Source organism: Dermacentor albipictus, chromosome 3 (assembly GCF_038994185.2).
Source record: "Dermacentor albipictus isolate Rhodes 1998 colony chromosome 3, USDA_Dalb.pri_finalv2, whole genome shotgun sequence".
Classification (NCBI taxonomy): Eukaryota; Metazoa; Arthropoda; class Arachnida; order Ixodida; family Ixodidae; genus Dermacentor; species Dermacentor albipictus.
Window position 1 is genome coordinate 131528596 of NC_091823.1, and position 21548 is coordinate 131550143.

Genomic DNA, 21548 nt, shown 5'->3' on the forward strand with positions numbered 1-21548 from the left:
GGTTTGCTTTTGTCTTATAGTACCCAGAAAATCGGATGCTGCTGTTTCCCTTCATAACAGTGAGAAGTAGCGCAGTCCGTCATTTTGCATTACACGGCGCAGCATGCCTGTTTCCACAGGTTCCCGTAGCTGCCGCTCAAACATTTCCTTCAAGGGAAATGGAAGGGTCCTAGGTTGGCAAAATTCAGGAACAGTATCGGGTTTATGACAGTCTTTGCTCAACAGCCTCAACGCTTTACAAAACACAAAAGGTATTTCTGTTTTAGCGCCTCAACTCTGTCTTGAACTTCAATGTGGCCAATTTCTAGCCAGTCAATTATCAGACATTCCAACCAATTTCGTCCCATTAGTTCTGGTTTCTTCTTGCCGTTGTAGTTTACAACACTCACGGGTACAGTTGTGCTCAGATTTTTTGTACTTGACAACCACGTCACATTGGCCATTTGGCTGTGCTTGCTTCCCAGTATAAGTTTGAGGGGACATTTTTCGTGCTTCACATCTTAAGCGTGGAAATTCAGACAGGTACTTTGGCTCCGGGACAATTGTAAGAGCTTCTTCCGTGTGAATTTGCAGATTCAGTGTACGCCCTTCAATTTCTACAACCACTTCATAACATGATTGGTTAGTGTTAATGAAATGGTACAGTTCCTGCTCCAAGTCCTCATTAGAACACTCGACCTCAAGCGAGCTTTTTGGTTACGCTCTAAGAACTTCGCTATTGCTTTTCAAATGAGCTACAGCCGAACACGTGCGACAAATAAAGTTTTTGTAGCAACACACTTCCGATGAGCGTCCCCTGCTGCATCTTCCACATTTGTCGCTCTTGTGGGCTTGAACATGCTTGGGACTTGCCGGTCTCTGGTATTGGCCCGGTCGGCTTTTCACTACGAGCACAGGTGCCTCTCGTTCTCTTCAGCACTTTTGTTCGGTGTCTCGCGCCGCTAGTTCTCTATCAAGGGCGATTTTTCAAGCGCCATCAAAGTTTGACCCTCGTTCAGCAAACAGAACACGCTGAGTGTCTTTGTGGGGTATGCCAGGAACCAGCCAAACTCGTAGGATGTCTTGGAAAAAGTCACCGAAGTTACACTTTCTGGCTAAATCTTCTTACTAAATCTTCTTTCTGACTAAAGTTCTACGTTGAACCCTTCCACGCTATTGCCGTCCTATAGTGCGCCCGGGTTGAACTTGCATCGTTATGTTGTCACAGAACTCCTAGGGCTGTAGTGCTCCTTCAGGAGGCGTTTAACTTGTTCGCATGGCGTTTGTCCGGGGGTTGCATGCACAAAATGACTTCTCAATACTTCATAAGTCTCTGAACTTATTACTGTCAAAGAGACAGGAAGGCGCTTTGCATCGGTGACATCATCAGCCGTTAAGAAACATTCAAAACGCTCCAAGTACGACTCGAAGGTTCGCGTTTTAGGGTCGAACTTTGATATCTTTCCCATTGGCGGCATTTCGACAGAAGTACATATATTCGCTCTACGTCAGTTTGGAGTTTCGTTGTTTGGATATGCTGCGAAGTCCAAGCCCTGTTGTCAATCCTTGTGGCCGAATACCTCTGCCGGGAATGCGCGGTATGCAGCGGCCGTTGCACCCCGCTGTTCCTTGTGGCCGAGCGCTTCATCAAAAATGTGTTCGGTGGGCGGTGCCGTACTCCGGGAGCACGTACAGCCCCTGGAAGCTGGACGAAAGCTCTGCTCGCTTGCTTCCGTTCGTGTCTGTTCATCCGCCGGGCCCCAAGGCTGTCGCTTACGCGAGTACCTAAGACCCCCGTCGCCAGTTGTCATAACATGCTCGGTGAGCCAAACCACGAATGCAAATCAGTTTATTTAGTGCCGGCGCACATATATGAAGTCACCTGAATCATCTGCAGGTAGTCAGCAAGGTAGACATACGTGATGATGCTGCGCTATCGCATATTTATTCTCTGCAAACTTCAAGTAATTTTCAGCAGTTTAATTACCTTTTATGAATCGTCCTTTTCCTATGCATTACCGCGGGTTCCACAAACATTACTTTTCAAGCACGCAGCTAGTAATGCTCAACAACGGCTTGATTTTATTGCGATAGCTACTTAATGGGCACTAGATGCCAATTTGCGACATCGTGGTCACGCGCGCCGTGTGCTGTGGGTGCGAGTGGAAGTTTGCGAGGCTGAGCCAAGGGTGGTGGCTGGACCTCGTGAGGGCAAAGGCCAGCGAGCCGCCTTCATTCGGGCGTAGGGCACCTGGTTGAGGGGTGTTTTACTGTGCCCACGGCTGCGTATGGCGTGGCTGAGCTCGGACACGCATGCCATACCCTAACAGTGGTCTACGATCCGTACAAAGTGAAGGCGCACGGAGAGCTGATGGCTTCATGGCCGATGTGTTCTCGACGTTTAGCTCACGTTGAAGCGAGAAGCAGCAATAAAGCAGCAAGAAGAAGGAGAAAAAGCGGCGGCAGCAGCGAGTATATTGCTCGCTGCTGCCGCCGCTTTTTTTTTTCGCCAGTGTTTTGGCAACGAGTGTCCGCAGTCGTCGAGTGGTATGTGTTCACGTATGCCTGTGCGCGCGGGACTTAATGTTTGATAATTCAGTTACTAAGCGAAGGTTCCGAAGTTCAAATGACCGATAAATATATAATTTTTTAAAGCTGTCTAATAATATTCTATCGCAATCGATGCTTCACCTTTCGGGCGAAATTGCTACTATATCTGCTTCTGATCGTTGCTTTATGGCGTATGTATCCTTGTTAACTAGGGTAAACATTTGATCCTGTTTCTGAACGGCTGTGACTTTTTCAACTTAGCAAGCTGAACTTAGATGTGAGTGCACTTAAGGGAAGTGTGGATTTTTTTTTAGGAAATTACAGATGGTACGTCAGTGCTAATGAACATGACTCACGATTGGCCTGCTCAAACAGACATCCCCAAAGTCTCAGTGCTCGCTCTTTTACTTTACCTGATGGGTAAAAATGGTGTGTATGCTTCACCTAGATTATGTAGAGCACTTTTTTTCAGAGGTCTGCTTGAAAAGAGGAAGACTCTTGCGGCTATGATACATCAATCCTCTCTAATCCTAACTATATCTCTGCTTTGTGCACTACGCGGTTAAATAATCCAAATGTTAGAAATCGTAAGTCAATGACAATAACTTGACAGACTGATATTTTTTTCTCTATAAATACTTACAACTTGAGTGTGTTGCCTTGGGCGTCCGATTACTTTAGGAAATACCTGGCTGTTTACATTACTGTCAACCCTACGGAGAACGCGCACATTGACCGAGATAACAAAAAGAAGGTAACGGCAGTTTTGACTTTATAGAACGAAGCTTCTCAATTGCCCACCTGCCGTGGTTGCTTAATGGCTATGCTGTTGCACTGCTTAGCACGAGGTCGCGGGAACGAATCTGGGCCACGGCGGCCGCATTTGGGTGGGCTAATCTGAAAACACCCATGCACTTAGATTTAGGCGAACGTAAAGAAGTCCAGGTGATCAACATTTCAGGAGTTACCCACAACGGCGTGCCTCATATTGAAAATGCAGCTTTGGGACGTAAAACCTCATAATTTGCTTTTGTCGCCTGGCCCTACCCTTTTAAATATTACTGTATTTTACTGCGAATGTGTTAGCCTCTAGCTAGTCAGAATTCTTCGTGGCGCTCACCCGCGAAAAGAAATATTGGTTTTTAAGTGGCAAGTACATAGATAAATAAATTCAAAACATTCATTTCAATAAAGACCAAGTGCAAAAGAAGAATATGAATCGCGTAATTGACTCATGTTCGCCTGATAACAATGCGAAGCACGTAGCGCTTCCTGCATATGTTTCTTGGTGAAGATTACTGTTGTGCAAATCCTTTTATTTTAGCTAGCTTATTCTCGCCAAGAATAAACCACTACGTAAAAGCTGGCGTTCCGATGTGTTCAACTAAACAGTATTATACTTCATTTGTACCACTAACCAGCCTGTATTGGAACCACCTGTTGTCCTCCGTGGTCTGAACCAGACGGTCTTCTTTCTTCAGATTATGGCTACGTGAACACCTGTTATAACCAGGGTGTTGAACCAAACCCCAAACGGAAACCATGCCAGAACCGTAATTCTAGCCAGAACTGAATCCCAATGCGAACGGAGGTTCCTACATCGGGCACGAACCAAACCGAACCTCAACCGCTACAATTAATAAAGGTTTTCACTGCGTGAGAAAACGGTGCCAGCATAAAGGGTGTACACGGGGGCTCAGTCCCTCGCGATTCTTCGAAAGAATTATTTTTGTGTCAGCTCTACTAATCACAACATTCCTTACGACTCATGAGTTGCGTTGTGTGAAAATAGTGATATGCCATATATATGTGCTAATAATACAATAACTATACGGCCACCCTAGCGGAGACGCTTGCGTTTCGAGTTTGGCGATGCCAATGTTTGTCCGTTGCAGAAAAGCTTTTTCATGGAAACCGCAGAAGTCCCGCGTCTGTTCACACTCCCACTTAGTTCATCCCTTTTACTCTTTGGGTTTATGAATAAAGACTGGGACTGACTCTCTGAATGTTTGACTTTTGTAAAATATTATGTTGCCTTCTTATCTCAGGACCATCAATATACTTTTTTCATCCATCCATCCATCCATCCATCCATCCATCCACCCATCCATCCAGCCAGCCTATGAAGATGAACGAACAGCGAAGCTTTCTTTCACCGAGAGTTACGCCATGCAAGTCAAATAACGTAAGCAGTCTGTATTGTAAATATTGTGTTTCAGCATTCTCTCACATCATTTTAGTTTTAGAGCGCAGCTCTTTGGCGTCCGTTCCTGGGTTTCGCGTCGTCGTTGTCGTCGGCGTTGTCGTCGGCCTCGTAACCAGCTCCGCCCCCCTTCGCTGGAGTGGGAGACGAAGGACGCGAGCCGCGAATGGCGGAGACCAATGAGAGCGGCCCCTTCAGTGACGTGCGCGCGCGATGCTGGTGTCATGCGGACCCTCCTTACGGCTCGATGCGCACTCGTGTCTGGTCTCAGCCGATCCGCTCGTTTCGTACTATCGTCTGCTCGCGCCACAGCTCTCGCCCGCGCCTGTTTGGTTCTGTTGGGTCGGTCTCGTTCGCGCTTGTTTTGGTTGTTATTGTGTGAGATTGTTTCTTAATCTGATTGTAGGCGCTATGCGAATTGTATAGTACTTTCTGGAAGCCATGCGGCACCAGCGATCACACTGGAACCTTTGACGAGTCATGTATAAACGCCGGCTCGCTTGATCCGCAGATCAGATTTTCGACCATTACCGACTCTGCTACATGTCTCTCTCAAATTCTTTGCTTCAAAATATCGCGAAATGGAAACACGTATAGAGCTGCGCTCAAATTTCGCATTAGGGAGTATCGTAATCGTCGGATAATTTTTTCTGTGCTTCGCGTGCTGGGCATGCTTCATTAGTGCTGTCGTTCGGTTCTCCAGCTGTATATTTGCGCGTGAGGCCGGCCCTACGTTGGCGAGCCTGTCTACGAGCCAATTCTCTGTTACGCCTGCGGTACGCAGCTTCTTCCTCATCAGTACGCACTACTCGTGGTTTTCGAATAGTTGCAGCTGGTGTGAAATGTGCGGAACCAGTAATGTAAAGCTCAGTATTTGGTTGCAAGGCGCACCAGTGGAGATGCAGGCGGTTCAATCGCTTTGACGGTTGAGGTCTTTGTGTTTCTTAGTGAGGTTACCACACGTTCGGCTGCGACGGAGAGAACGACGCCAGTGACGGTACGCCCGCAGTCCGCCGTTGTCGCTTGCGTTCGATGTCTTGATTGCGCTCGGCGGCTTCGTCATCAGCATCCGCCCGCTATTGCCGCTTGCGATTCTTAAAAACTAAATTATTTCAAAATAAAATTCGTCCGTCATGTAAGTCAATGAATGGTTCATATCCCCTTATGCAATGGCTGATACCCCGGTAACGCGGCCTCCCTAGTACGACGTCATGAAGGGAAGTCATGTTTTGCGCAGGAATGACTAGCCACAGTGGAGCTAGTTGTCGAAGAAGAAGACGACGACGACGACGAACACGGTGGCACAAGCGCATTCGCGCGGCAGCGCCGAGGGACGCCAACGAGTCAGCTGTGGAAGAAGGCGACGACGCTCGAGCCATTGCTGATGATGATAGATTTAGCGAACGCCTAGAACGATGGCGCATGGTCCGCATAGACAGCTTCGCTGTAAGAAATTCGCTGTCGTGTACACACGAGAACACACGATACGGCCCGAGAAATCCCGCAGAGCCCGCAGCGGACGCCGCGTCGCTCTTGAAACGCTGCGGTTGCACGCTGCGGGCCCAGCGAGCTTCGCGGGATGTTCTCGCGTGTTCTCGCTTGTCCACGAGAGTGCATTATTTTAATGGGGCTCTTGCCGAAGATAAGACATTGTCTCCCCGAGACGGTGGAAGGGATTCGGAAGGTAAGAAGGGCGGCGGAAGCCTTGCTAGCGGCTGTCAAGCGTAAGTACCACACGAGTAGTGCCTGACATAAAAGATTTCCACTTAACTGGTGTGACAAAAGTCAAATATGGCTCGACCGTATGGCCTTGGTGGGTTATCAGAATCTAGAGAGATTGGCGACAAATGGCACTCTGAGTTTCGTTGGTTCAGTTATCAGTTAGAGCTTCTGTTCAACGCTTGGTGAAACCTTCCTTTCACTTTCTTGTTTCTGTCTAGCGTACGTGAGGCCCCGACTAACTGTCAATGCTGGTCCTTCCACCTTGATGCCACGGCTGTGATCTAACCTTGTTCCGTATGCCAACGTTTCTAGCAATTACTTTTATGAATGGTACTGCTTTTCATCTACGAAGCACCCTGTCCTTCGAAAGGCTCTGTGTCCAGCGCTACCTTCGGCAATAGTGAGATGAGCCGATCATTTATTGGTGCGGTCTTCCATTATAGTAAAGGATGGCTTCATGTTAACTTTGGTTTTTCTTATGCGGAATTCAGGTCGTATCAAATATCTCTCAACTAGGCACACCTTGTGAGCGCAGCCTCAGCAAGATATTTGTAAAATCGAGCCAGAAAAAATATTTTCATGGTGATTCTTCTTTTACTTCAGTTCCACAAACATTTTCTCATTCTGCGATGCACATTTAGCTGTGCACTTGATCACGCTGCATGCGCACTATGTATGCTCACTGTATAGCTGCTCTGCAGATATTACGACGCATAGGAAATAAGATGCGCCGTTGTATGTTCGATACTACGTCATTTCAATTCAAGACCGTGGCTTGTAATTCGTGTGCATGTGTACACAATATATTACGCCTAAAACATCCATAATACTTCTGTATGCTCACCAAAAAGCTTTATTGTTAAGAAGTATCCATTGTCATGTCGCGAAAACAGAATCTTACCATATTTCGGCTCTGAGCGTGGGAACTTTCATTTAGAAATCCGTGCTTTTCAACGTAAGGGAACTCTAGCATTTTCAACTGGGTGCGTGGGAAGATCGAAAACTTTGCAATCGATTGAAGAATCTCGATTCTAGAATTCGTTACTCCAACTTGACAAATAATTGCTCCGTTCGAATACTACAATGAAGAACAAACGTTCTTGCAAACCAGGGGAGAGATAGATTGAGGGGATCAGACATTCATTTCGATTGTGCTTGTTTAGCCAGCGCCAGTATTACTAGCTGCGCAATTGTCAAGGCAATCAAGTTGCTAAACTAAAACCCGAAGTAGGTAACTTACGCACAAGAGTTCCAAGCCATTGAGTAAGCATGTCTCGTTTTACACAGCATATGAATTCATGGTTTCGATTTAGACAAGCATATTCATATTTTGAGCAGTCTCATTAGGTTTAGATATCTTCATATCGACGAGATGGCTCACAAGAGCGCGCGAGACCTAACCTTCCGCGACGCCACCTATTCTGGTCGTGACCACCCAGCGAGAATCGGGACCCTCCCTCCACATATAACGAGATCATAAAGCACTTTTGTCTAGACCGCAGAATATACAGCACACCTCACAATAAGCTCACCAGGCCTCAAGCCCTGACGTTCAGAATGCTTCAAACAAACACGTACCCAAGGCAGAACAGACTACATCACTACATGCCTGAGCTATACAAAACATCATATTGCGAAAATTGCCATAGCACACTAGACGTACATCACTTGCTCTGGTCGTGTGGTCGGACCAACGCAAACAAGGATCAAGACTCCGCCAGGCTACAAGAAGCATTACGCAGCACGGACCTGGCGGAGCAGCTCTGGGCTGCCCAGCGAGCCCACGATGCGGCCAGGGAGTTACAACTCCCGGTCCGAACGTGGGAGTAGCCCGCTCTATGGGACCTTGCGCCCCGTAGCTCGCAGGACCTTTCTATAAAGTTACTCCATCCATCCATCTACATCGACGCGCGGCATTGTAACATCGTGCTTTGTTCTTTGAATGGGCACCCCGAAGGGTACAGATATTATCTTTGGCTAGACACATCATATATTTTCCCTTTTTTATTTACACCATCTGCTCTTCATAACGCCGAAAGGCATTGAGCGCAAATAAATTAAATGAAGCCAGCAAACATGCACGGTAGTATTCCGTCGCAGAGATGCTGCGCTACTTCGAATTGACACTCGAAGAGATGACTGCACAGTTCTGTTCACCAGACAACATGCCTTTTCATATAAATTGCTGGGTAGATCTTGTTAAGCCCCAAACATTACACGTGAACTGACGTCGCAAATTTCCTGCTCATCTAACGTGTTCAAGCCTTCTTTTTCTGGGTGCGACAATGCTACATAAAATGTATCCAATAAGCCCATCCTTTTAAGAAAGCAGGGCAGGTGTAGTGGAGAGGGGCAATGCGTACTAGCCTTAGCGAAATCAAAAGAAAAGCGACGTGGCCAGAGTGGAATATCATGAGAAATGTCATGGACAAAGAGGCTGGTTGTCAGCCTTATGACACACGCCGCAACATTACCGTCTCTTGTGAACGACACAAATCGCAAATACGCTAGTCGCAAACGATCATACCTTAGGCCAACAGCCAGTGGACTAGGCAACAAGTATGTTGCCTTAGTGGTATCGTTTTATCATATTAGTGATACATCTTGTAGGTGTCCTTAGCAATATAGAATGCGTAGATGACTACAAAAACTGACTTATGCTCTTTGGGCTTTTATTTTTGCGATGCTGCTTCTGGTTGCAACTTTAGACCTTCAGTTTTGTTTTAGAGATAAATTGCATCCCGAGAGCACTGTCATCGTAAACGATTACGACTTTTCAAAAAAGCCCGCTCTGACTGTTGTCGCAAAAGTTATGAGAAAAACAGTGAGCGCACCAGTTTTGCTAAATAGCTTGTTTGTAGCTTTCCCGTGCCTACATTCTCATAGAATCTAATAGAAACAATCAGCCAGCATTTAGATGCAATGGAAATATAACTGAGAAGACGCTCACTTACCTGTGTGCAATCTCATGCGCGAAGACGTACACGCCATAATAACTGCCAACTCTTTCTTCAGATATTCCCACCTTCCACTCTAGGCACGCTCCTCCAAGGTACGCTGATCCTATATAAAAAGATCCGTAGAATATTCGGGTGAATAAGAGACCCACCTGGTCATTCACTATGACTGCAGTACAGATGGTCATGGCAACACGGTTTTAACTTTTAAAAGCTGAATATTGTTGTTCACCTCATAAAAAGCGTACTGCACGATATTTCTTGTTTCTCTTTAAAACAGAATGAATATCTTATATGGAACTAAAAGACCTTAACATTCTAGAAACATAGTACTCTAAGAAATAGATTGTATGTTTTGCGTATAACACAAAGCCCACATTTAAATTACTCTTACACGCGGTCATACTACTGTCTACAACCCACTGATTTGCGAAACTTCAATGCTGTTTTACAGCGTAAACTGTTATACGCTCCTTCGTATAGCCGTTTCAGTGGGCGATACTCTCCGCCGCGGCCGCCTTTGCTCATCGCAGCTATCTCCAGATACCGGACCCGCTACGGGGGATTGACAAAGAAATGGTTGGATTGTCTTGAGGAAGAAAAAATATAGTTCAGATGCATAAAGATTGCTAGAATTAAAAACGTTTAAGCATACCTGAATAAATCAAACAGGTTAGGTGTCTGTTTGTCAGCGCCCTGTTTCAAAGGGGTTCTCAATCAACGTAATATTAATCATCATTGGCATCACATTGTGCCACCTGCCACGCGATGTGAGATGACCGCCGCATAGTGTCAATGAGTGCGGACTTTCCATTGCAGTTCCATATTATCACACCAAGTGGCATGCCAGCTAGCAGTTGCGCCCGCCTTGGTTGCCCAGTGGCTATGGTCTTCGGCTGCTGAGCACAAGGTCACGGGATCGTATCCCGGCCAAGGCGGCCGCATTTCGATCGGGGCGAAATTCGAAAACACCCGTGTGCTTATATTTAGGTGCACGTTAAAAAACCCCAGGTGGCCAAATTTCCCGACTCCTCGAATACGGCCTTCATCATAATCAGAAAGTGGGTTTGGCACGTTATAACCCATAATTTAATTTTTTTCAGCTAGCAGTTGCATAAGCAGCGGTACAAGGTAGCATGTATTTTCTACGAAGTATGCGCCTCCTACCCACCACAGGGGATCGGCCGTGGCATTGATAGATTGTCTTAACGAATAAAATGAAGTTTTAGATGTATGCAAGAATGCTAGAATCAAAAAGAAACATATACAGGATACTTTATTATACATGCAGGCTTGTTGGTCACCGCCCCATTTCAAAGAGCATGCCAGCAAATCGTCATCGTCATCATGAGCAAATCGTGCCACTTGTCACGCGATGTGACTTCCGCGCCGCGTAGCGTCGATGCTGCAGCTTTCCTGTGCAGCTGCGTTTTGTTCAACCACGTGTCCCGACATGTAGCGCTTGCATGTAGCAGTTCCATGTGGCTAGGCCTGATTTACTCAAGTAGGCTAAGTGAATATTTGTCACTGCAAATATCAAAGTGTATGCCAATAAATCATCATCATCATCATCATCATCATCATCATCATCACCACCGACACCACCAATAACATCAGAATTCCAATCATTACCCTTCTGCAAGATTTATGGCGCTTCCTCACAAGGTACGAACCGCTGGTTAGCGAATCGTAGACTAGGCGCGCTGTTAGAAACAGGCAACGTCAGGCTCAGCAGACCGCTGTGCAGAGTGCAGCAAATGCCGTAGCTCGCAGTCGATGCCCGGTTGGCATTTAAGATAGTTCTCATGAAATAACGCATAGAGAGTTCCCTGTGAATGAGTGCGAACTGCCCCTGAGTGCGGACTGTAGAAAATGGCGCTCCTATGGAGCCGCTGCTCCAGCTTACGCTGCGGCTGTACTCGGTGTGCCGTATCAGGTTTTGCAGAGGGCCTCCTGGTAGGTTTTAGGTTTTCTGCCATATTTCCGATCTACATGTCGCGAAGAGTACAAAGCAAGGATAAACACTATGGAAGCGACAACAGCTGTATGTGCGTAGACGATCGTCAAGATACTCATTTGTATTTTTAGAGCGCATTCTTAGGTGCTTGTTCTGTCGCGAGTGTCGGCTTTTTTCCTCGTAACCGACCGAAAGAAAACAGCAATTATGAAAGCGAACTCGGAGTGCAGCTAAACATGAAAAACGACTATAGCTAATATACTGCGAGGAGAAAAGGGAATGTTGAGGGTGCCGCGTAACAATGAATCGGAAGGCAGAGAGAGAGAGAGAGAAACAACTTGATGTAGTCGCCTGCAGAACGACACCATCACTAAATGGCGCTGTGACGCGGGCCCAGATGTCTTCTCAGCGGGTGGTTTCTATTCAGCTCCAGCGCGTGTTACTCCCGCGGTCGGTCGCCCTGAGGGGCAACGTTCCGTCGGTTTCGCTCGGCCTTTGCCTTTCAAGAGCCGCTGAGACCTGCTGGACGGGGGTATCGCGAAAGCATGAGGAGAAACGCGTAGTGCCGCGCTTTGCGGCAGCGATGACTACGAAATGCTGCCAGAGTGGCGCACGTCATCTCTGTGGAAACAAAGCGCTGCATAACCTGAGGTTTGTCTCCCGATTTCCGAGGCAGTGGTGCCACGTCTTACACCGTTTGCAACGTGCCGCGCGAGAGCGATTGCCCTCGCCAGCCAATATATCGGGAAATGAAATCAATCGTAAAGCTTTTACGCAAATCACGCATTAGGGAGTATCGTAATTGTGATGAATTTTTTTTTCGTTTTGCAGAAACGAATGCTTATTTCAACAGTTTGTATGTTTCATTTAAGATACCTAATCACTAAGGCGCGAATGGAAAGTTTGAGGTAAATCTCGAGAAATGAGCGATAACCACTTTAAAGGACCTTGTCTCGTTTGGGCATACTTTTCACAAAAACAAATGCAAGCAAGTGAAACGTAACTACTACAACATGACAACATGATGTGGCGCCAGAAAATATGGTCGATTCGAATGTTAACTTGATCGAAAACGGACCTAGATGGTCCCGCTGGGAAGTAGAGGCCATGCTCTCTCTTCGAGGCGTGAGCACCTTTCCGCGCATATCTTCGTTCCTTATCAAACGTGAACACACGTCAAGCACTGGCTCTATATTGGCGTGAGCTTTCAAGCTAGATGGGAAGCCTTACGTTTAAGAATGCTTAAATGGATGACGCGCGAAGCCTCTTTTAACCTTCCCCGATTCGCTCAACGCCACCTGGATTTTCCTCTAAGTGGTATTGGTTTGTCGCGCACCCAGCGCGCTTCTTCATACTTTCCACGGCACGCGATTCTCTGCTGCACATCCACGCACCTTCTTCCTACGGCGCTCGCTTCCTACGCGGCTTCAAACTATTTATCGCCGATATGGTTTGCGGGCCACTTACGTTTGCGCATAAAACGACAGCGTGACGACGGCGGTGTGGCGACGATGGTACGATGAGCATGACGAGTGTCGGATCGCCAAGCTGAAATGACGGGGATGCAACGGTCACAACGGCAACACGACTATGATCCCTTGTGGCCCAAGCCATTAGCAGACCATAGAGCAGCAGCCCACTCGTCCTCCAGGTTACAGGTAGTGGCCATTACCGATATAACTTCTAAACCTTCCCCTGTGCCATCAGCAATCCCTTATGGCTTTGCACGGGTACCTTCATTTTTTTATATTTATAAATGATTTGGCTAAGAGTCTTCCTGTTGAAGCATGGCTTTTCGCTGATGAATGTATTATTTACAAGGAAATTCGCACTCCGGCCGATCTGAAATTATCGAATAGCGTTGAATGCGCACTCCGGCAGATCTAATACTATTAAAAAAACGTGGTAACTTTAATAAAGACATTCTGTTCTTGGACGGTTTGGCTTGGAGGCTTGGATGGCACTGACGTGGAACAGTCGATTAACCTTTCTGAACGCGTCAGCACTAATAACAGGTGGGAGCTAGCAATCAAGTTCGCTAACGTCCAGAGAGGCATCACACCCGTATGATACCGATTCGACGAAGATGAAATAACGAACTTGGACATTTCCAAAGAAAAACATCATGAACTGTTCAGTGACCTCTTCAGGTACATGGTCGCCGCAAAAAAGGCCCTTGCGACGCTTGGTCTGAGCCCAACAAAGCTCTACGCTTCATGTTGCAAAACGCCCCGCTCCTTTGTTGCACAGCTGACAGCAAGATGTCTAAAATAGAGAAACGTGCGCACATGTTAAAGGATATTATCACTGACGATGCCTTCAAATCGCTGGTTTTTGGCAATGTTCCTAATATTGACGCCTTCATCAAAGAAGGTCACTGGTTCGGACAAGTCAAGAGTGGACGTATAACAGTGCACATCGTGCGCCTCCCAAACATGGCTGCTACGTCGACTTGTGAGGACCATCCCCGCCAGCCAATCCCATGTGACAACCTAACTAGCGTTGTTGACAGCGAGTTCGTGGCCGCCTATGGGCCGTTTTCGTCCATGACGTACACTGATTCATCAGCAGCCACAATTGCTCTGATCCAAGCTGTTGTCCGACAACCATTTGAAAACACTGGCCTCAACTCCGTGTGCTCGTCGAGCCACGTACACAGTGTGCTCCACTTCTCTCGCGGCCCTCTGGTCACCGACAATTTCATCGCGTGGCATCTCGCAATGCATCCGAATGACCTGTTTCTAGCAGTATGCTCATTTGCTTCCACTACTGCCGCATTTCCCGCTTTGCTCGTCACTGCCGCAACCGATGGCGAACTCTGCACCTACTGCTCCGTATGCTTCTCGCTGGATCTTGTTGCCGCTGACACCCCTGCTCCGAAGTCTCGCAAGCTTCGATCGCTGTTACCTCGACGTCATCAGCCTCCTTCGCCCGAGCCCTGTCGCTTCTCGTCGTCGTCAATTTCCCCCTCAACTGGCCTAAAACTAGGAACTGCATCTTCTGGAAGTGAAGCTGTGATGTCGACATTGGCGCCAAATCCTCTGCTAACTTTGGTCGCGTTCCAGAACCTTCTTGAAGTAAACGTTCAAGGCAATGCTGTCACTGCGCTGATCGACACAGGTGCCCACCTTTACATTATGAGCGCTGCATACCGACGACGAATTACAAAGCTCCTTACCCCTGCACCAACACGCGTCGTCGGCGTTGTGAATGGCGGTACTGTTCCTGTCGTTGGCATGGGCAAATAGCTTGAGGCACACTTTGCTTGGTTAAACCGAGGTCTACGACAGGGATGGAAGTCCTGTTGTCTGTGATAGTCCTAACTGTGCAAGGTAAGGTGACATCTTATTGCACTGGAATGTCGGGTAGCGTAGTAATCATTCTCCTTCAGCAATGGGCGAGGAAGGCCATAGTTTGGTATATTATAATGATTTCGAGGGCCGTGCAATCCGTGCCGTACAATCCGTGTAAGCATCGCCGGCAGCTACGCTGTCTTTGTACCGCGATTGGGCATTACCTGCACGACCTAATTCTTACCCTTGATTGCCTCTCAATGAACTCGGATCTTACTGACTGCTCCACCAGCATCCTTTGACAAGAAATGCCTATTTTTCATACTTTGGATGGAAACCCCAGCCGATTTTGCCCCACAAGCTTTGTTCGACTGCCCTCCAAATCATTATAATATACCAAACTGTGGCCTTCCTCGCCCATTGCTGAAGGAGAGTGATTACTACGCTACCCGACATTCCAGTGCAATAAGATGTCACCTTACCTTGCACAGTTAGGACTATCACAGACAACAGGACTTCCATCCCTGTCGTAGACCTCGGTTTAACCAAGCAAAGTGTGCCTCAAGCTATTTGCCTCGCCCAACTTCAGCGTTCAGATGACCATCACATGGCGGCTTTCTAACCAGACGTTTCGTGTGAGCCTGCCAGTTCTCCAAAGCATGCCTCTTGGGCTGGTCCCAAGATTCAGAAAATGATTGCGACAGTTCTTTTAGCTGCATAAGCCGACAACCTCTAGAATGTTTTGCTATCCTCCATGGATGTTTTCAACGTTTAGAATCGCCCCATAGGCCGGAAACATGCTTTGAAGCATTGTATTGGTGCTGGCTATGTGCTACTCTTAACCGAAGACCATATCGAGTATGTCCTTTAGAATTATGGGTAAATAAGACAGAGAAAAACGAGATACTCGACAAAACACCATTTAGCCTTCGAGTCAGGAGTTGTCTACGGCAGTGTTGGTTAAGAAAGACAGATCGTGGCGCCTCTGTGTGGATTACCGCCATCTGAGCAAAGTGACTAAAAATTACGGGCACCCGTCGCCGCGAATCGATGACCCTCTTGACTGCCTGTACAGTGTCAGCTACTTCTCCTGATACTGGCAGATCGCCATCGTCTACATGGACAGAAGCAAGACCGCACTTATAACAGCCAATTATATTTTCCAATTCAAAGTTATGCCCTCTCAATTACGAAACGTGCCGGCTACATTTGAGCTTATGATCGACTCCTTGCGTCAGGATTTCAAAGGATCTGTGTGCCTGGGCTACCTTCGCGGCGTTATTATCTCTTCACCAACATTTGGCACTCACGTTGAGCGTCGCTCTGCCGTACATGACATTTTTTCTAAGGCTACGCTTAAAATATTCTTGTCGAAATGCCGTTTGGATCGCCGCGAAATTACACTTTTAGGTCATCTTGTCGACGCTTCCTGATTATAACCTTAACAAGAGAAAACTCGTGCCGCCCGAGACTTCCGATTTCCGAAGTCAGCCTCATAAGTTTGCAGTGTTGTTGGGTGGCATTGTTATGTGCGAAGCATCGTCCTGCATTTTGCCACTATTGCTCCGCCTCTCACTGATCTTTTGATGAAAGCCGTGCACTTCACATGGGGAGCTCAACAATCTACCACCTTCTCTCATCTCATCACTCAGTTGAACCCTCCACCGATGCTCGGCCACTTCGACAATATTACCCCGAGAGGAATGCGTATCGATGCCAGTGGTCGTGATTGAGGCGCTGTCCAAGTCCAGTGCCAGTGTCGTCACGATCGCGTTATCGCTTGCGCGAGCAGCCTCCTCTCAGCATCAGAGCTTAGCTAGTTCATTAGGAAACGGGGATGCTTTGCTGTTGTGGGGTCATTGCGAAGTTCGGCCCTTACATTTATGGCCGTCTCTTTTCCTTAGTAGCCGACCGTCATGCTTCTGCTGGCTTTCCTCACTCAAGAATCACACGGTCCGGTTTGGTGATTGGGCTTTGAGGCTTCAGGAGTTTTCCTACTTGAGGTTCACAAGTGCGGACGGTTACACCAAGACGCGTACAGTTTGTCGCGTTACCCCGTCCACAGCTCTGACGTCCCTGACATGGAATATGCAGCTTGTGTTTTCTTCGCGTCACAGTTCTTCCGCAATGCCAATGAGCAATACATGATGTCTCACTAAAAGCGCTCGCAGATCCTTTTAAATCCGTGCCTGACAACGCTTCCTTTCGTCGCTTTCTTCTCAGGGATGGTAGTTTATACACTCGTGATGTTCACTTCAAAGGCGCACATGTCCTTCTTGTCGTCCCAATGCACCTCTGTTGAACCGTTCTAAAGGAACTTCATGATGCGCTCACCATTCAAAATCTCGGGGTCCCTTGGCAATACCAGCTTTGTGCTTGCCTTTCCTTCCCATTTAACGCGAAGGGTATTTTCTTGCTAAATCTCCTTCAAAAGCTGTATACAGTCGTTTCCTAATACTTCTCTTCCAGAATATCGAATAAAATGTAGCAGCACATATTCTCATATGCTCCAGTAATGTGTAAAAGTGCCACATATAAGGGTCGCCTTTCCTTTCATGATTATGCAATACACTCACCAAGAACCTCTAAATTATTATACAGTGGCCTTTCAATTCTGAAGTCAATCTGAAATTCTACCAGTATGTCATTAGGCTGTGTCTATGCTTGCAGAATTGCTTTATTTGCCTGCATTGCGAGCGTGTATATTACCGATGTAATGGTCAGCGATGTATAAGTGTGAATTCTATGTTTTTCTACCTTAGCTTGATAAGTTACATTCATTCTACTTTGTCGCCAACTGCCTTGTATTCATCTATCTTGCAAGCTTTTTGCTACAGTTTCCAACAGAGCTTCCTTACTTTTGGTCCTAGGTCATTTATTAGACAAACGGGAACCTTGTGCAACCCTATGGCTGTGCCTTTAAAAATGTTCTCTTCGGCTTTCTTCCCATCGAAACTTCACAGTGCCTGTTCATTTTCCATCTGGTTCTCCTTCACGCTGTTCTTTTTTTAAAGCCACCTCGTCATTGCTTTGCAATGATTTGGCTCTTAATTTTCGCATGTAATTTAATGCCGCCTATCCTTCTGCTTCTTTCCACGGTCGTCTAGTGTACATTGTTTTGTTGCAGATATCCTGAAAAAATTGTTAATGCGGTTCCATAATACTGTAGGTGCAGCCTTCTTTTGTCCAACGCATTTCTGGTAATAAATGCTTAACTTTACCCTTACTCTTTGCCTGGTCCAGTATCAGAACCCTAGATTTTCTTCTGAGGGTATCTTTCCCGTTTTATGTATATTTCGTCCTGCGGTAATCTGAATGTTTCGCCGTCGATGTTTTTTTGATGCTTTCTGTCGTTCATCGATCGCTTCGCGTATCTTTCTGTTCCACGAGTTTTCCGGTTTCTCTGTTCCTTTCACCATAAACGTATTGATTCTCATTCGTTCTTTCTTTCCTCATTTGCTTCGAAGCTCACCATATTCGTACTCTTCGCTCGCCAGTACATAAGTTGTTTCTCGCTATTTTTTACTTAATGTGTTATTTCTGCAGCGTTAACCTTCACTGGTGGTTCTTCGCCTCTTGCATTCTTTCACAAATATGCATTCCATTTTGAAAATGATTCGCTTTTGCTGACATAATACATTGCTATGCTGTGTTACGTCAGTGACCATTTCTCTCAAATTATCGTAAATTTCTTCTGTCATCAGGCCGCAACGCATGGTCGATTGCCTTTTGTGGACTTACCGTTTCATCTGGCGATCTCATTTAGGCTCCATATTTACAATAACAAGGCTACGTTGCCAAAAGAGATCTAGCATTAACTTCCCGTTGTTGTCGCTATAGCCGTCTAGATCCTGCATGTGCGAATTTATGTCACCTAACAGGATAATTTTGGCATTATTATGGAAACATGTAATATCAGAACTTAGGCATTCAATTACGTCTTCATTACTATCTTTGCAATTTTTTCCCCGTCTTCAAATACTTTGCACACAGCCGAATTTTCTGTCCACCTAATGTGCCTGATAACCAAGATGCTCTTGACACTTTGAATTCACTTGTTCACATTTGGCTTCTTCTTGTGCGAGTACGTTTGGTAAGTGAATGAGCCTGTTAGATACTACTACACGTTTTTACTTGCGAGCTTTTCTCTAGCTTGCTCCGTGACAGAGCCCAATGTCTGCCATAAAAATATTCCTACCACCACTTTTTTCTCGCCTTTCGCCATCTCTACAATCGCCTCTGAGAACCTACTCATATTTGAGTCACCGGCAATAATGACCTTTTCATCCTCTGTTACTAACGAGGCCTCTGCCTGCCTCGGTTTCTCATTCTTTTCTGCGTGACTCAAACTGTCGACCGGGCTCTGATCACATCATTCCTGCTTTCCATTTGTGGCAGCTTCAAGCTGGGTGGACCTCTTTCTAGCTACCCGAACCACACATTACACGCCTTCCACGCATTCCGCGTGCTTTGTTGGCACTCGCTGTCACGTCACAAGGCGAGTCCGCTTTCCATCGTCAATACCATTTTCATTCATGATGAGAGCCCTGTTCTCTTTTTCTTTGACCACTCGAACTCTTTCTTCGGCAGCATTCCGTGCTTATTGCCCTGTTTTAAGCTCAATTATAAGTTTTTCAACTTGTTTGACAAGCTGACCCTCGACATCATACATATTCTTTAGTTTACAATGGAAGGGACAGTGTGTGCTGGGCTACTCGATTGCCTTTCCATTTCCATCCTGCCCCAAAGTTACCTTGACGGAAGTCCCTCACGCTGCAGGATTTACCACCTTTCTTGCAATATATTGCGCATAGACTGATCTAATTTTCACACCGAATCCTTGAAAAGCACGTACATACAAGCAAAATGAGATACGAACAGAACCTAAATACTTAAAATGCCACAAATCAGTCATCTACAAAAATTTAAACAGCAATAAATGTTGAACAGACTCAACATAACACACATGGTCGCCCATTTTCAAACATATGGCCTGTCCTACAAAAACAGCATTAAAAACGTATATGATGTCGCCGATACTATGCGGAGTTCCTTGGTTTTTGCGATATTAGAATGGAGGAATGGAGGAACACTTTAATTCAAACGATATGTAGCACAAAGCCGCAAACTACAAAATTGTTAGTTCCAAAAAGTGATAATGCATTATTGTTTGGCACGCAATGTTTACTAGAATTTTTGTGTAGTTTTCAACACGCACTTAATGCATCTCATGGCATAAAAAAATTCACAATCGGTTGCCTGTTTCTCCGAAGAACAACTAAGCCCTGCAGCGATTACAACATTACCCAAAAGACCTTCAAATATAGAGTATACTATGTTCGATCTCACTGCTATTCAATACCATGTTTTACTAAATCAACAGTGTTGCTTCTGTAGTGGTTTCACTGGTGCGCAGAAGTTGTACATACCTCCGATCCAATGTTGTAAGGTGCCTCCTTCCCACTCGGATAAATTCTTCCTGAGAGAATGCAAACGCATAAATTAAACAATTGTTTCAGAGCACGCACTTTAGCGCCACAGCCTATAAAATAATGAACAACTCAGAATATGTGTGTGTGTGTGTGCGCGCGTGTATGCGCGTGGGGCGGGAACATGTTCGTCCGAACACTAGCTATGTTCTTCGTCTTCACTTCCAGCTATGGGCATACTGTACACTATTACATATCCCTACGTATGTAAGGTTACATATAATCCCTTACATATGATCGTATGCACATTTACAGGACGTGCAGCAAACAACACGAGAGACAGCAAAGAGTCTGATGAATAAACAGCATAAGAATGTGCCGTTAGTCTAATGTTCCAAGATGATTCTGCGTGTGTTGACAACTTCATAGAATGCTGGGCCCGTAGACGTTTAGCATATGCTCTGGTGGGAGAGACTGACTTGTGCTCCGGAGGACGTCTACATGTGGCGTCCCTAGGGAACATTGAACGTAGTAGTAAACGCTCATCTCTTGACACAGCTTAGTGTCATTCAAATGCCTTGTAGTAGAAAGAGCTGTGGCTGCTCTTGAAACTAGTGCGGACGAAAGGATACATGTAATGAGTTTTCTTTGAAATATTGTGCGCACATGAGTTGCACCGATTGTGAGTGAGTCGTCTCGTTTATTATGGTTGGCAATACGCGTTTCCTGAAATGACTGTACGTTGTTTGGGACTGCTGAGGTCAGAACATGGCACTCGGCCTTTTCGTCGTCGCATGCGGTGTCATCGCGGTAGTCCTTGCAATAGGTGCATTCTTTACTGGTGGTGCTGATAAGGTCCTTGGGAATGTTCTTCTCCTGAACACGAGGTACTTGCGTTCGCGTTGGATTTAGTTCGCTTGGACGTTCACGTATTTTTGTCGCATCTGCATTTTCGGCGATGCTCTTTGTCGTCGTTTGTGCAGATCACATTGTTGGGGTAACTGAAGTTGGCGGTAAAGTTGATATTGATATTTTTGGTGCCCATGCGGGACTTGTAGGTGTAGTGTTTCCATCAGAAGTGAACTTTGATTTGTTCAGGAAACTGACGTGGTGGTCTGCGGGTATCCGGTAGACTGCTCGCTTTTGAGACATGTCTGGTGGAAAAAGCGTTGTGCCAAGCTTCAGAGAAGGCTGTTTTGAGGATGGAGCAATATGGTAGGGTGCAACGCTTGATCCCTGCGTCACTTCTGCAGAGACAAAGGCTTGTTCGGGAGTTGTACGCGAAAGAAACTTTGTGCATTGCGAAGTAGTTTGGTATCCAAACGTGCCTGGCTCGTCCGTAGCTGCTGAAAGTGTATTGTCTTCTTTCTAAAAAGAGCACATGCTATTGGAGGTTTTCTTCTGTTTTCTTGGTGACAAGGCAGTCTGCTTCATCTCACCGCTGGAAGTAACAGCGGC

General features: G+C 46.3%; 1 protein-coding gene across 1 annotated transcript in view; it reads right to left on the bottom strand.

Moving 5' to 3' along the window:
- The window catches only part of LOC139057580 (venom metalloproteinase BumaMPs1-like), a 134765-nt gene that overhangs the window by 36006 nt on the left and 77211 nt on the right, over nt 1-21548 (bottom strand). The window contains exons 9-10 of the mRNA XM_070536066.1: nt 20091-20140; nt 9409-9517 (exon numbers count right to left, since the gene is read on the bottom strand). Of these exons, the coding sequence (XP_070392167.1) occupies nt 9409-9517; nt 20091-20140 (159 nt within the window). The remainder of the gene's footprint in view (nt 1-9408; nt 9518-20090; nt 20141-21548) is intronic.